The 17,097-nt window shown below is 37.8% G+C and overlaps 1 protein-coding gene across 8 annotated transcripts in view; it reads left to right on the top strand.

The window, feature by feature from the left end:
• Positions 1 to 17,097, top strand: part of Grik1 (glutamate ionotropic receptor kainate type subunit 1) — a 385,032-nt gene that overhangs the window by 251,401 nt on the left and 116,534 nt on the right. For all 8 annotated transcript variants that reach the window (XM_047563995.1, XM_047563998.1, XM_047563991.1 and 5 more), the window contains exon 4: positions 11,070 to 11,251. In XM_047563995.1, coding sequence (XP_047419951.1) covers positions 11,070 to 11,251 — 182 coding nt within the window. The remainder of the gene's footprint in view (positions 1 to 11,069; positions 11,252 to 17,097) is intronic.

Below are 17,097 nucleotides of genomic sequence, written 5' to 3'. Positions count from 1 at the left end.
AAATTGCATTGGCAAAACATGAAAAAATAAAAGCACAATAAAGGCTCTTCTGCCTAGCTTTTATTTATTAACTAAGAAAGCCCACGGTCAAGTTTTGCCAGTCCCTCCGCCCTGCTTTCTAGACTTATTCCAGCGCTCATATTCATATCCAGTTGGGTCGGGTGGTAATCTGAGACACTGGGGAAAACAACCAAGATGGCACAAACATGCCAGCACTCTTCACAAGGTTGCCCTTTCCTGAGATCTAAATCAGTGGCTTCGTTCCCAATGTATTTTTTTAAAGTTTACTTTTCAATACTTACAAAAACAAGACTGCTTCCTTTGGATAATGCTAAAAGTAAAGAAATGGGTAAAGACCTAAAATACCCAGGAAAACCTATCAGGGGTAACCTTTTGGTGTACACTGTTCCACATTTGATAGGCAGGCAGGCAGACCAACAGATAGACAGATCCCCTGGATTAGTAAACGTTTACTACCAGACAGGTTTCAACCACTATTCTAAAAAACACACACACAAAAATCTCTGACCTCCTGGATCTCCCAATCTAAGGAATAAAATGTATCTAATCAAAATACAGAAGTAAATGTTAGTAGGATAAATGGTAGTAGATGTCATGATGAAAAATAAAGCAGCATATGGTGTTTGAGAGACTGGGGAATGAGGATGAGGTTTGTACTTTTAAGAAAGAATACAAGGACAATCCTTAGGAGAAAATAATATTTGAGTAAAACATTAAAGAGGATAATCAACAAGCTAAGTGGAGTGTTGGGAGAGAGTATTCAAGATTTTGCACAGCAAGTACAGCCAATGCAAAGGCCTGGAGTCAAAATAACCCTGAATTGAACCCACCTCCATCTTTAAAATTCCTCCACATTGTAAGACACTCACTTGTGGATATAAATAAAATGTCTTGAATCATTACTGTAGACAACTTTAAACTAAATACATAGGCAAAATATATGTATGCCAATGAAGGAAGTTTCAAATAGAAAGATTTCCTATTCCACAATTTACCTTGTGACTAGGCCTGCCTCCCCAAATTCGCAACCACCCAGTTCCTACTTTATTATACACATAATGGACCCTGAGCCTGTTCATATACAGGGGATATAAGTAAGGAGGAAATAACCAAAATATTCAGACTGCAAAAAAAAAAAAAAAAGATTAAAGACATAGAAGGAAGTTGGCTACAGTCAACAAATATCTGTAGGGTCATGGAATGGAAGAAACTTTGGTTCAACCCAAGTAGAGCTTCGCCTGTCCCTCCTCCTACTGTGCTGAACTTGACCTTAACTAAACTGGCCAACAGTGGATGAAGGATTCAGGGAAGCAGCTTTGGCATCACCAAAAGGATGAAGTTCTAAGCTGTGGGGCTCTGAGGGGTAACACATTTTTCTTTACAAAGAACTTATTTTCCTGGTCATGGGAAAGTTTGAACATACCATGGGACCCTCTGACACAGAAGGACCCAATTGGGATTCCTGCAACACTTTAGTGGTTCACTGGATGAGACCTCAATTCTTTTCCAACTCTGAATAAATTGCTTTTCTGTAAGACCAACTCTCATTGCACTTGGCATCTTGATGCCATCCTCTTAGAGCATTTATTTCTTTATTTTCAGTAATGCTGCCACATCTGTCATCCTACAAATACTGAGCATTTACCATGTACCAGCCTTTGTCCTAGGCCCTGGGAGTATACTAGTGAACAAAACAGAAAACCCTGATCTCAAAGAGCTTAGTTTCTCAGGGAACCTAAAGGAAAAACAATTTGTTCACCTTATAGAAAGTGAATTAAATTTTTCAAACACAACAATAATATATGGAAGAAAGAAAAAGTAGAACATTGGTGCAGAAAATCTGAAATCTAGACATGCAGTCCACAAAATTCAAGATCATGTCACATTGTAAAGATGAAGTTTGAGTAAAGACTTGAAGGAGCCTGAGGAGATGAGCCATGTGGTATGGGAGATGGTTCCAGGCAAGAACAACAGCTAATGTTGTAGGCTAAAGTGTGCCTGATACATTAGAAATACAATAAGGAGACCAGTGAAGTTGGATTGAAGTAAGAAGGGAAGGGAGTTAGGAAAGGAGGTCTGAGGGGATGTGGGTGGGTTCCAAAGGACTTTGTAGACCACTGGAAGAATTTTTGCTCTCCTGAAATGGAAAGCCATTGGAGAGAGCTTTGAGCAGGATCAGATTCATATTTTTTAGTGGATCACTCTGGTTATTGTATTGATAGACAACCTAGGGTAACAAAGGTAGAAATGTGGCAACCTGTTAGCAATTCCTACAAAATCCATGGTAGATGGTGGAGGTGATAGCAGTAGAGGAGAGAGAAACTCTTAAGCACTGGAAACACCTGGAATGCACAGCTGGCATAATACCCTGAGTGGTTGGAATGTGTTCCCCACTTGCAAGCTTTTACTGTGTGTCCATCCATCCATAGTTCCCTTTCTTTTGCTTCCATTTGACATTGGCATGAGTTTAAAAAATGAGTCAAGTCACATAGGGTCTTTGTGAAACTGCATGGACAACATCATGGATGTTCTCAATATGCATGCATTTTCTCGTTTAGTTCGACTACAATTTAAGATATCTTTTTGAGTACACATCTCTTCTTCTGAATATGTATGACACAGATTTTGAATTAAGAAACTCAATTATCTGAGAAATTCAGGACATCTCACATTGCAGAAATTTGCCTCAAGAGATTAATGGGCATAGCAGGGAAGAGAGGGGGCACATTCCCTCCAGCTCCTCTGAAATAGTGAAATTTTGTTCAGTGTTTCAGTTGAGTCATATGTCAAGAAAAAGCATTGCATTCCTCTGACATAAGACAAATGTCATCTGTTAAGTTTATTTTTAAATGGTTGGTAAGAGAAGGGAGACTGTGCTCCAGTCTTAGAAAATATTGTGGTGGTGGCAGTGAGGCAGGTTATGACTTATTTCATACCTGTGAATTAAAAAATGAAAACATAATCAATAATAATAATATTCTGAGTGAGTGAAGTTTTGAGAGACAGGAGGGACTCACAGATGACTCTAGTCTTTGTGGGTTGAGCCAAAGGGAGTTGACATCACCTGAGATGGAGAAGGTTTTAGCTGGAACTAATTTGATGAAATAAAGATATCAAGAATTTGAGTTTCAAACACCTATAGACACCCAAATGGAGTGACAGTAGGCATTGAATACATTTAATACATGAGTCTGATAAGTGGTCTGGCTATAGATACAAATTTAGAGTAATCATGTTACTAAGTCCAGAAGGTAAATGAGTTCCAAACAGATGCTTCTGGTCCTGGACTCATGACACAGAGCCCTTGAAATGTTCATATTTTATTTTCTTATCTGTGGTTTCCTTAAGTCATTTTCTCAGCCAAGTCAAAGCTATTGTGAGATTTCTAAAACTCAGTTTACAATGAAGAGTTATTAGCCATTACACCAGACTTATTATAAAAGCTTTCAATGTGGATTAATTTGAAATGAAATTAACATACAAAAGAATGTCTGTGATTGACTCCTCTTTGTAAAATTGACTTTAATTTTATTATTTACTTATTTATTTACTTTTGCAGTGCTGGGGATCAAACACAGAGCCTCATGTATGTCAGGCTAGTGGTACCCCCATACCCAACTCCAAAAATGTCATTGTTCGGAAGAAGGAAATTCTGGGAGAAACCATGAAAGAAATGACGACCATGAAAGAAGCACTAACTTTTTCTTGAGTGCTGCCTATGTGTGATGCACTGTTCTAAATCCTATAGATAATGTGTTCAATCATTGTGCGAATAAATAAAATAGCTGCACTTATGGCCCTATTAAACAGTGAGTTAGTTTGGTTTCTTTTAGGTCTAATATATTTCCTTCTATTTTCCCAAAGAGAAAAGAAAGATATTATTAAACAAGACTCTTGACAGAAGTGTAAAATTTGGAATTATAAGTAGCATTTTGATGTGGGTAACTCAACGTTGACAAAATGAAAGATATGATTTATGTGACCAATGTTGAATGAAAGAATAAAGGGACTCTTTCACTTTCAGCAATCATAGCTTGCCCCACTGTGCTATTATAACCACTTGCATGAGCTGAAATTCGTCTGCTGTGTGCCTTCCCAAGATCCCCCCTGAAATAGCTAAGCATGAAAAAGTTGTTACCAGTACTAATAAGGCAATGAATTATAGTTCTTTGGGGGGATTTTTAAATAATTTATTTATTCATTTTTGTATATTATTTGTATTAGTACATATTAATTATTCAGAATAGTGGGTTTCATTGTGGCTTCTTCATAGATGTGCGTAACATAATGTAATTGATTTCACACTCCACTACCTTGCCTTGTTCTCCCCTCCACACTCCTAATCCCATTCCTCTACCCAAATGGTCTCCCTTCTATTTCCATGAGATCCCCTTCCTTTTTTCTACCTCTCTTCCACATAGGAGAGGAAACAGGTGACACTTGCTTTTCTTAATTTGGCTTACTTTGCTTAACATTGTGATCTCCAGTTTCACCCATTTTCCTTCAAATGGCATCATTTCATTTTTCTTTATAGCTGAGTAAAATTCCATTGTGTACATATACCACATTTTCTTAATCCACTCATCCGTTGGCAGACACCTAGGCAGTGACTAATGTGAGGTAATAAACATGAGAATGCATGTATCTTTCAAGTATGCTGACTTTAATTCTTTGGGATAAATATCAAGGAGTGGTATAGCTAGATCATATGACAGTTCCAATTTTAGTATTTCCGAAGAAAATACCTAGTGATCTCCATAGTGGCTATACTAATTTACCTTTCTGCCAGCTGTGGATAAGTGTTTCTTTTCCACCAAATTCTTGTCAGCATTTGTTAATTTGTGTTTTTGATGATTACCATTTTCACTGAAGATGGAATTTCAGTGTAGTATAGATATGTATTACTCTGATGGCTACAGATATTGAGTATTTGTTCATATAATCATTAGTCATTTGTATATCTTCTTAAAAATGTTTCTTTAGTTAATTTGCCAATTTATGAATGGATTTTTTGTTTGTAGTTTGTTTTGTGTTGAGTTTTTTGAGTCCTTTATATATTCTGGATACTAATCTTCTGTTAGAAGAGTAACTGGCAAAGATTAATATGTACTAATACAAAATCTTTGCATAGGCTCTCTCTTCACACTGCTGTTTCCTTGGATATGAAGAAGTTTTTTAATTTGACTCCATCCCATTTTTTTTTTCATTCTTGATTTTAATTTTTGAGCTAAAGGAGTCCTATTGAGGAAGTCATTGCTTGTGCTTTTATGTTAGAGTGTTTTCTTTTAGCACTTGTAAAGACTCTGGTATTACTCCTAGACCTTTTGATTCATCTCAAGTTGACTATTTTGTGAGAGTGAGACAAAGGGATCTAATTTTATTCTTCTACCTATGTTTACCTAGTTTTCCCAGCACCATTTGTTAAAGAAGTTGTCTTTTCTCCAACATACCTTTTTGGGCTCTATGTCAAAAATCAGATTACTGACTGAGGCCAGAGGCATGCACTGGGAGACTGAGACAGGAAGATCACAAGTTCAAGGATAGCCTTAATAACTTAGCTAGACCCTAAGCAACTTAGTGAGACTCTGTCTAAAAATATAAAAAGGGTTTGGGCATGTGACACAGTGGTAAAGTGTACCTGGGTTCAGTCCTTAGTACCAAAAAGAAAAAAAAAAAATCAGATGACTGCAACTGTGTTTGTCTCTATGTCTTCTATCTTCTATCTTCTATTCTATTCCATTGGTCTATGTGTATGTCTTTATGTCAGTAACATGCTGTTTTTGCTACTACCGACCTATAGTAGAATTTAAAATCAGGTATCTTGATATATCTAGCATTTTGGTAAGAAATATAGTTCTGTTTTTTCTCTTCCCTGACTCTTATCTACCTCTCCTGTTCCCAAACCCAGTACTTTGACCAGAACCATATTCAAATTTTCAGAATTTTGTGCAAGAAAACAATCTTTAGATATCATATTCCAGGTGTGTTATTTTAGCTACCTTTGATATTGTCAAGAATTCAAGACCAAAATATACTGATGGAACTAACTGTGGTACAGTTAATCTCAAATATTTTGACTATTCTTCAGTGTGGTCGAGGGACACAATTTTCCTTTTGTATGTCTCCAACTAGCCTTTTTTGTTGCACTTTTGAAAAATCACAGGTATGCAGATCTACACTTAAAAGTGCTGCATTCCCCAGATGTTCATTCCCTCACCAATTTCCATTTCTCACTTCTGATTTTTTCCATCCTCTGAAGGATTCATACTTTATGTGTAGATCCCCCTAAGAATCCTATTAGGTTTGGATGTATTAGTATACCAACAAATTGGTGAAATGCCATTCTGCATGTTTCTAAGTTGAAATGAAGAAATTCACATTTAAAGGAGGAACCTCTCTTTGGGTCCCCGTGGCTTATTACATTTTTACAGCATCAAACCCACTCATGTGGTTTAATGAACAGGAAATTGAATTAAGACTCAAGAAAACATAGGTACTTTTCTTTTGAACTGAGACTATTGAATACATCTAAAGCAACCCAGAAATGGATCAGACTGCAACGTACAGTTGAGAATTTCTCAAACCAAGAGATGTTTAGCAGCAGCTGTGTGGAGGGGATTTGTGCATCCAGTAGGGGTCTGACCTTTAAGGTTGCTTCCAATTCCTGGCATCTGTGACTCATTTTCAGGGCCGATCCAAACAATTAACCTCACCATGTCTCACTTTCCTCCCTGTAAAACAACACTGACACACATCCATCTCAGAAGTATATTCCAGGCTTATTGGGCTATTTATAGGGCATGGAGCATACTTCATAAAAAGAAGCAATGTAAATAGCAAGGTTTATTATTATTTAAGGAGAAGGCACAGGAAATTTTAAATGCCCACCAGAAATAACAAGATTTTTTTCCTCTTCCTTATGCTCCACTTGTTGCCCAAATCAGTCAACATGCATGCAAATTAGCATTTTCTGTCTTACGTGAACACACAAAGAAGGGGTCCAAGAATTGGACATTTGGACATTTTTTAAAGTTATCTCCATAGGCAGAGCAAGCTCAAACTCAAGTGAAACAAGCATGTTTTCCTCTAAAGCACTTTCAAACCTAAGGTGCATTTCCCATCACCCTCTTGGTGAAGGAGTAGTAGAAGGAGGAGCTTATGTTATTATTTTATATCTGCACATTTTGCCTTTTTATTTAGAAAAATTAGGACTTAGAGAAAAGTTTGAGAGAATGTAAACTTTGTACACCTTCTGCTAGATTCAGGAGTTGTTATTATTTTATTACATTTGCTTTTATGCTCTAATATTTTCTCATATAGAAACAACTATGGTGGCAATGACAATAATAGTAAGTGGTGGCACTCTTGATCCATTTGAAAGTAAATTATAGATATTGTGACCTTTTTACCCATACGTACAATAGAGTATATTTCCTAACAAGGATCTTCTTTGTTATAACTACCTGATAATTTTCACATACTAGAAATTTAATAATGATACAATACTATTATCTATATCTATATAAAATTATAAATGTAATAAATTCATTATATCTAATTGTTCCAGGATCACTCATGCATTTACATGTCAGTTCTCTTCAGTCTCCTTTGGTCCAGAACAGTTCAGCCCTTCCTTCGTTGTTCATGACATTGACATTTTTGAAGAGTCAAGATGCCATCAGTTTTATTGTATAATGTCACTTGCTTGGGTTTCTCTGCTTTTCCCTTTATCTGCATTTTATTTTAAAGTCCCTCCACCTCAGAGGGCTAGAAAAACACCACCATACCACTTTTGCACACATCATTACCATTCTCTGCAACTGGAGTCTTGTCAGGGCTGTGTGGCTTCATCAGGGTAGCATTCAGACACAGGAGGATGATTAGAAAAGCGAGGTGTTGCCCCTACATCAGTTTCCTCTCCCTGAAGTAATTTTTGTTTAGCAAATAATTTTTAACTATTCATTACAGTGAAATGTACAGGATTGAAGGATTGCTGCAAAATGCAAATATAAGAGAAAGCTTTCTCTAAATTTTGTCTCCCATGAACTCAAAAGACTTTTTGGATTGGAAATTCTACATCATTTGTTAATGAAGGCAGAAAGGGTTTTCTTAAGCAAACAATTTCTTCAGGAAGAGAAATGTAAAGTCAGTGTTCCTGACTCATTGTTCTTCTCACAACTTGGGTCTATAATCTTTAAATCTGCTGATTCTCCCCGTTTCTGAGTCAATTTACCTGCGTACTGACAAAAAGAGAAAAGTTGGGGCACACGTGAGTTTTTCCATAGGACATATCGCTTCCATTTAGAAACTGATCTTTGTTGAAGTGCTCTCTTTTTTCCTCTCTTGGTATTGAAATACACTTTCTTTTATGAAACGACTGTGAAAATGGATGGTTCTTTTTGTTGGGATGGGGGATCATGTTTCTGAATGGCCTCATGTGCCAAATAGAGGTTCAACATTTCATGCTTTTTCAAAGTTTTCTTTCTGTTTTTTCAAGTATTTATTTGCATAGTCAGTCAGTCAATTAGTTGGTATGAAATTCACAAGTCAGGCAGAGTTATTGATTTATTGGAAAGAGCCCTAGTTTGCTCTCAGAAGGTAGATATGGCTTCAAACCTCAATCTGCCATTTTTAGTTAAGTGACCTTGAGCAAGTTACTCCAGCCTATAGCCACCTCCGCTTATGATCTACACATTTAGGTGGTAATTGATGCCCTATTTATACTGTGAGAGTTTGTGGTATAAAAAAGTACTATGGGTTCTGAGGACCTCGAAGCAGGACATGTTTGTCCTGCAGGGTTTAACATGGGAATTGGGATCTACTGAGCATCCAGGAAATATTTTCCCCTGAAAAATGAATACATAAAGTGAACGTGTGTGTCAACTTAAATGCCATGAGAGAGTATGTAAATCATGAGGATAGGAAGATGCACTTCAAGACTGACATTCCGTTCAGCAAAGAACAAAAGAGCAGTTCTTAGCAGCATATGAAACGCACTTTTAAAATGTTTTCCCTATTTTATTTAAAGGCCACATTGAGCTTTCCTTTATGGTCATGCTCAAGTTAAAAAAAAAAAATGTATGATTGCAAAGCAGGAAGCCTGGGGAAAAGAAGAAAGGAAAATGGGTCCCTGATTCTGTTTATTTCCCATCTCATCAAATAATCCTGAACTGCTTCTGTTCCCTCAGAATCAATAGCTTGTACGTATAAGGCAGGACAGTGAAGTGGAAAGACTGAGCATTGGACTCACAAATAACAATTTTAATCTATCACTCCCCCTAACTATCTTTGCAACCCTGAGTAATTGCTCTGGGCTTTAGTTTCTGCACTTGAAATAATAAAGATAATAAGGCTTGCTTCATAGAATTACTAGACAGATTAACAAATATAACAAATAAAAATATATAGGTCCATGTGTTCAGTTTTTCCCCTTTATAACTACTCATCAGTGGTTCAGGACAAAAGAATCCAGAAAAGAGAAGACTAGTGGCTCATTTTGGGTACTTGAGAGCCTTTGATCACATGATAGGTTTGTAAAGGAGCAAAGTTCAGTAAGGCTGTAATTCTTGAAATTTCTATTTTTGTGCATTAAAGTATTGTACACTGAATCTTGATATGACTCTACAACAACCTTCCCCACCTCCATTGCCCCTATCTGACTCTGAAAAGCAATATCATTATAAACTGACTGTTTTTCAGAACCAAACCTAACTATGGTACTTGAGAAAACTTTCCCATTCAAGCTGCAATAAATGGGACTTCTGGGGAAAAAAATAACAAAATAAATAAAATAAGAAAAAGAAAGAAATGCACCGAATCTGGAAGTAACTGGAATCCATGTGCTATCTTGCACAGTGCATTGTACAATTTCCATCTAAATACTCATAAAGCTTAATATTCCCTATTGATTACTTGATGCTGATAAATCATGAAGGTACTGAACTACATATTTAAAAGAAAGTCAATTTTCCTATGTGATGGGAGTCCTTGAGTGAGACACAATATTATGTAGTGCAGCAAACACCAGTTAACATTGGGGGGAAAACAAGATGGAGGCTTTACATGGCTGTTTGCCTTGACATTGTAATGGACATCCCTTAGGGAATGGTGCAGATCAGCAGATCCATGCCTGGGGTGAAGAAAACAGTCTCTGTCAAATTAGTCATCTGTGTACAATGAACAATGGTCAATTCAAATTTTTTTCTGCTTTTATTTTTATAATATCTAAAAATAATGGAGTATTTTTAATCAAGAAAATATTTTCCAATTCAATATTCAAATGTATTAGCAAGAAATATAGTCATTTAGTTTATATGGTCATCACTGACAGATAGTATGCAACAGCCCGACCAACTGGTAAACAATACATTGAATATAAATACTTGATTATAAACTTTAAAATGTTAGCAACCCCAAAGAAACCTTTGACTTATTTTGGATTTTTTGGAGGGTTGCTGAGGATTGAACTCAGGGGCACTCGACCACTGAGTCACATCCCCAGCCCTATTTTGTATTTAATTTAGAGACAGGGTTTCTCTGAGTTACTTAGTGCCCCACTTTTGTTGAAGCTAGTTTTGAATTTGTGATCCTCCTGCCTCAGCCTCCTGAGCCGCTGGGATTATAGGCATGTGCCACAGCACCCAGTGAATTATTTTGACTTTTTAAGAAACAGGTCTTATCTATTTCATTGAGCACCTTTGGAAACTTTTAACTTTGGAAACTTCAAGAAACTTTTTTGTTTGCAAAGGTTTCACAGACTTCATTTGTTAAAGATTTGAAATGTTGGCTAAAAACTGGAAAGGACAATTGCATTCTAAATAAATTCAAAGTGCACTTGGGAAAATTATGCTTCCAAGCCACACATAACCACAAAGGGAAAATATCAGTATAATCTACCACTGAAAGAGGAATGACAAATGGGAAGTCAATAGTGTAACCTTTAGGTAGGTGGCCGCTTGATGCATTTTGAGAATGATATGCATTTGACTGTAAATGGCAATAAACAATACAGAGCAGTCTCTGTTGCATGATTGGATGTCATTTTCCAGGTCTAATTCGTCTGCAAGAGCTCATCAAAGCTCCCTCCAGATATAACATTAAAATCAAAATCCGCCAGCTGCCCTCTGGGAATAAGGATGCCAAGCCTTTACTCAAGGAGATGAAGAAGGGCAAGGAGTTCTACGTGATATTTGATTGTTCGCATGAAACAGCTGCTGAAATTCTTAAGCAGGTAAGAACACGAGGGAGGAGGTGGAAAGTGTGGGGGAAATGTTATTTTCTCTCTCTCAAGAGTGCCATCTGGTTTTTGGTTATTGTGGCATGATTACACTGTGATTGTCCAGTATAGACTGAAGATTGCAAATTTAAGACGGCTTGTAAACAACCAAGGGACTCAGGAAGTTCAACAAAGTCACCCGTACGTGTTCACTGTAGATGTGTATTCTTCTGTGCGTATTGGACAATATGTGGATCCCGCCAGCCAAGGAAGAGAGGAAAAGGGTGGCATTTTGAGAAACATCTCTTTTCTTTGCACATCTTGAAAAGACTAGGCCAGCTATCAATTACCTGATGCCTGACCCATCCTAAATATATCCTCTTGGCAAGATCTGTGTCAGACATGCAGGATTCCAAGCACAATTAGAAGGGGAACAGGGACAGTCACAGAAAATATAGTTCTCTTTTCTAATTTGTTATAGACAATGAACTGCTATACCTTAATCTCCATAGTTAATGTGGGTGGAAAGATTTAGTAAATTGTGCAATCCTGTATAGATGAAAGATGTTAGTGATGTTCAGTATAATAATAATGATAATAAGAGTAATAATTTCTAAGCCCTTAGTCATATAGTTTCAGAATTAGAAAAAGATAAAGCATAGACTACCAAGCATCCTCCGGAGTGATTTTGCTCCTCAAGGACAGGTGGTAGTATCTAGAGATATTTTTGGTTATCATAATTGGACCTGGTGCACTTTACTGACAACTAGTTGTTAGTGGCCAGGAATACTGCTAAACGACTTGTAATCTGGAAATTTTACTAACGTAAAATTTTAAAATAGAAGCAGCAATAAAAAATCAGGGGATGAAACTTGGGAAAGTCAGAACAAAATAGCCAGATGATATTCATGTGGTTTCCTAGGCATCTATTTATATATTATCACATAATCCAGTGTTCTCATCTAACATAACACAAGTTATTATGTTTTTTGAGTTGAAAAGTCTGAGGTTGCTATGTTGTTGATTGGTAATGAACAGTAATTTCATAGGTAGACCAGTCCCCTCCAAGCAAATGCAGAAACATGGATTCCTGAATCTCCAAGAAGAGCTCTTTGGATGGACATCTGTCCTGACTCTGTAGTGCTCTAGCTCATACTTGCAGAGCATGTTTCTGTAACCATTGAGCTCAGAATCAAGGTTTTTATTAGACTGAAAATACACAATCAAGAAAGTCGACCAGATGTCTCTATTATCTACTGGATGATTATGCTAAAATTTTCCACTTAGAATCTGCTATAGTTTGGATAAGGTTTGCATATGTCTAAGTTTTATGTGCTATAAGCTTAGTGCTCAGTACAGTGGTGTTGAGATGGTAGAAACTTTAAGATGTGGGTTCTAGTGGAAAGTGGGTAGGCCATTGGGGTGCCAGTCTCAGAAGAGATTAATGCAGTTCTGATGGCACCCTGGCTAGTTCTCATAAGAGCAAGTTGCTTTAGGAAGAATAAGGCTGACTCTTGAGTCTCCCTGGTTTCCTGTCTCACCCTGTGATCTGCACATGCACACTTAGCATTGTGATGCCACCTGCCATCAGATTCTCCTTCGAGGCCAAACAGATGAGGCTGCCTAATGTCATACTTTCAGCCTCCAAAACTGTGAGCTGAATAAATCTCTTCTCATTTAAGATACTCAGCCTTGGGTATTTTAATAGCAACAGAAAGTAGACCAATCCAGAGTCGAGGAACATATTTAAAACAATCACAACTGAAAACAATCACAGGCATTACTGTAGCTAGTCCTCACATTTTGCAAGAAGCAGAATGACTTCTCCAGAGTCATACATTCAGTGCTTTTCCTCCGTGAACTCTTATCCCTCCAAATGGGCAGAAGACTCTCTATTACTTACGTCTAGACTATAATTGCATTAACAAATCTTTAAATATATTAAAGTTATCTCTCAGTGAAGGAAGCAGTCATGTTGTAAAGATGTCAATAACGAAAACACTTTGAAGGTAAATAAATACAATCAAAAATCCTTTGTCTTAAGACTTCATTTGGAAAAAAATTTTAATATAAGACATTAAAGTGTATAATGGTGTGTGGATCAGAATAAGAAAAACACCCAGATTTTATATGTAGCCCTCAAAATGCAAAGAACCATCCCTTCCCAGGAGCCCATTATAACAGAAGCTGGGGACTTCTTTTGCATTGAAGTGAATGATTTACTAATGACAATTCTTTCTGTGAGGCACCCATTTGGCTCACATAACAGGCCATGTGTCTCCCAAAAGGAGTTCTCAAACAGAGAAGTACATGGTGGGACTGGAGAAGTGTGACTGGACTTTCCCCTCTATTTGAAAAGTGTGAACATGAAATCCCTCTTACTGAAGTAGCTCTATAATAGTAGCCTATAAAAATTGTATGGCTCAAAGGACAAATTAAAATAAAAACAAAAGCAAAACCTCTAAGAGAAGCATCCCCAAAAACTATCTGGTGGGGGTATTGGGATCAGTTCAGCTTTGCAGGAACCATTGACAAGAACACTTTTCTCTCCATCCAATGTTTTATGTTTTATTCTATGTTTACTTTTCCTAATTCTGTTAGCTATAAAATTGCCCATGAGGCTCCATGGATGGGACAAAACAGATTGCTCATCCAGTTTTTGTTCTAGATTAATGACCTGCAAACAGTTTTGAGGGAAGTAGACTTTTCAAAAGATTCCATCATAGAACCCCCTCTGTATTGCGTGTAAAAATGTAATTGCTGCTTTTGAAATAACTGAAAAGATCTAGGTTGGCTTAATGGGGCTTCATTTAGACCTCCAGAGGCTGTTGTGCTTGCAAAATGATATTGAACACCTCAGGACTTTCTACTCTGGTAAAAATGAGCCCCAAGAACTCTGTGTGATGCAGTTTTAACTTGCTCCATTAGCCCAGGGCAATAACCTGTAGAAATAAAGTCAGAGACCTTTCTGTAGCTGACATCTAATTGATTCTCTCAGGAGTCTGAGGCCTCAGGAGTTCTGGGTCCTGATTCTGGCACTGCTCTATCAATCTTTCTACCTAAGGAAAGAAAAGGAAGGAAGGAGACTTACCTCTTTTACTGAGAGCCGTCCCAGGCTCTGGTAATAACAGTGCTTGGCATCGTACACTCTGATGACTTGCAATCTTAAACAACCCACTGAGAATGTTTAGTATGCCCACTGCAGCACTAAAGCAGTAAGCTCAAATATGTCAAGTGGTTGTTAAGGTTTAGATGTGAGTTGTTTCCCATGAAGCTCACATGTCAGGCAATTCAGCAATATGTGGAGGAAAAAGATAGAATTAGGAGAGCTATAACCTCAACCCTGGATTAACCCATTTGATGGAATAATTTGAATGGATTAGTGGGTGATAACTATAGGCAGCACTGAGTGTGGTTGAAGAAGGTAAGTCACTGGAGGTGTAGCCTTGGAGACTTTATCTTGTCCCTGGCTTCTCTCTCAGTCTCTGCCTCCTAGATGCCATGAGCCAGTGGCTTTCTTCCACCATGCCCTTCAGCCATGATGTTCTGCCTTATCTCAGGCCCATAGGAATGGAGTTGACTAACCATGGACTGAGACCTCTGAAACCCTGAGCCAAAAACATTTTCTTCCTCTAAGTTGTTCTTCTCAGGTGTTTTGGTCATAGCAACGAAAAGCTGACAAATATTGTAGTCCATCCAAGATGACTCTCTGAGGAGCTAGGCTGCCATATGGTCTCCAGGCAGCCTGATCTCAGAGCCTGCGTATTCTCTTCACCACAAAGGGCTCTTGATCAGAATGGACAACCATTCTGAGGTAAGATGCCAGAAATATCTGGAGGGGAAACCACCAAATTTAGATGAATCATCCTTTAGAGGGGCTTAGTATTAACAAATTTGATTGTCCTTGTGCTGACTACTGAGAACATTTTCTTTGCTGGGTCAACTTGGCTTTCTCCTCCTATGCGTTTCCCATCATAGCCCTGCACTTCCCTGCACCTTCATTACGTTTTTCCATTTTTTAATGATCCTTAAGAAAAAAATAATAATAATTTAAATGCACTTTAGAGAAGATATTTGACATTTATCTAAAAGTAAAAAAAAATTAGAGAAAAGTCTATAGTTATTCTTGTGCATGCTAATCACTCTGGCAAAGTAATTATTTCTATTCATATTGAACAAGTACTATATGATGAGCATCTGAAAAGTTATTTCCCCAAAAATTCATTCAGAATTCAAATGTCAAGACTTGATTAGGCAACAGAGGATCAGAGCTTTTGTATGTCATATGCATTTCTGAAGTCAGAGGGTTCACAATCAGCACATCACCCGGTCTCCTCTTTCCTTCTTCTCCCCTCATTGACTCCCAGCAGGCTCCTGAGCTATCCTGCACCTGCCTCCAGGCCAAAGCTCCTCCTCACTCCCACTTCTCCCAGGTACCACTTTCCTCCTACTGACTCTTCACTACCAGTCACATATACACTCCTGTGTACTGAGTATGAGTCCACTGGCTGATGAGAGATGAACTTAAAGAATGAAGGAAAGGGTAGGAAGCCTCTACACGGGGAACTCATGCTTAGCCTGGGAATGGGTACCCAGCAACCATCTCATCAAACCAATGAGTAACCACTGACATAGCTGGTGTTGCTCCTCTTTACCAACTAACACTTGAATAATTTTAGAGCACGCTTTTTTTTTTTTTTTAATTTAGTGCATGCTCTTAATACAAAACATCACAGCTTGCAAGACCTGATCCTGCCTCTCTCCAGCCTCCTGACAAAACTCCAGCCTCCATTGTTCTACCTCAGAGGTGTCCTGCCTGGTCTTATCACACACCCTCCTTTTCCCATAACACAGGTTCTGCACTTCTGGTTACCAAAGCCTAGAATATTCATTCTCCCTCAAGGTTGGCCTTATCTAAATCTTTATGAATATTTCTTGAATGATAAAAGGATTTTCTGATTCCCTATGTCCCTACACTTTACCGAGTTTGTTCTGTAAGCACAATAAAAATCTGTAATTAATTAAGACATGCTGTCCTTATTCCTTACTAGATGGTAAGCTCCAAAAGGACAGAACTTTCTTCATCTCTGCCCCCCCAAGTCCCAGTACCTATTATACTATGTGGCAGATAATGATTGTTCAATATAATTCTGTTGAATGAATAAATGAAATGAGCCAAGGACTGTGTTGGAAGCTTCAATAAGTCATCTCCAAAATCACCTGTCTTTCCTCTACCTGACTTCTCAACTCTGCCAAGCACCTTGGTTTCCCCCAAAGAAAGGTTTATCCACCTCTGAAATCCTATAATATTAAGAAACTCTAATGCATTTGAGCTGATGACTCCAAACCTTAAAATAAGTTGGACTCTTTGGAAAACTACATAGTTGCTTTTAAATCCTATAGTAGGATTGAGCAAACAAGTAACTATTTTGGGCACAGTGGTATGCTAATTGTTATCTGGTGGAGAGCAAGGGGTGATTATGTGTTCTGTCCAGCAGGAGGTTGCATTGGGCCTCTGCCAATTTCCTAAGCTGGAAGGAGGCCAGGGGGTAAACATGGACACTATTTCCAACTCAGAGAACCTGATTCATCATTTACAAGAACAAATGCACCTGAAGAGGGTCTTTTTCCCCACAACACTTGTGGCAAGCAGCATTAAGCTAGAAATGAGTCATCAGTTTCCATAAAACATTTAGTATGAAAACATTCTGTGAAATTATATTGCATTTTCTCCTATCCACATTTGTACATCTTGCTTTTTTTTTTTTTTTAACTTTCCATTTGTTCTCTTTCAATTAACATAAATACAGGGCCAGGGAGAAAATGTAGTTTTTAATGGTTGGCTTCCTTCTGCTAGGAAG

The sequence above is a fragment of the Sciurus carolinensis genome, chromosome 9 (assembly GCF_902686445.1).
Source record: "Sciurus carolinensis chromosome 9, mSciCar1.2, whole genome shotgun sequence".
In the NCBI taxonomy this organism is placed as follows: domain Eukaryota; kingdom Metazoa; phylum Chordata; class Mammalia; order Rodentia; family Sciuridae; genus Sciurus; species Sciurus carolinensis.
Note: the sequence above shows the minus strand (reverse complement) of the source record. Positions and strands in the feature narration are given on the sequence as shown.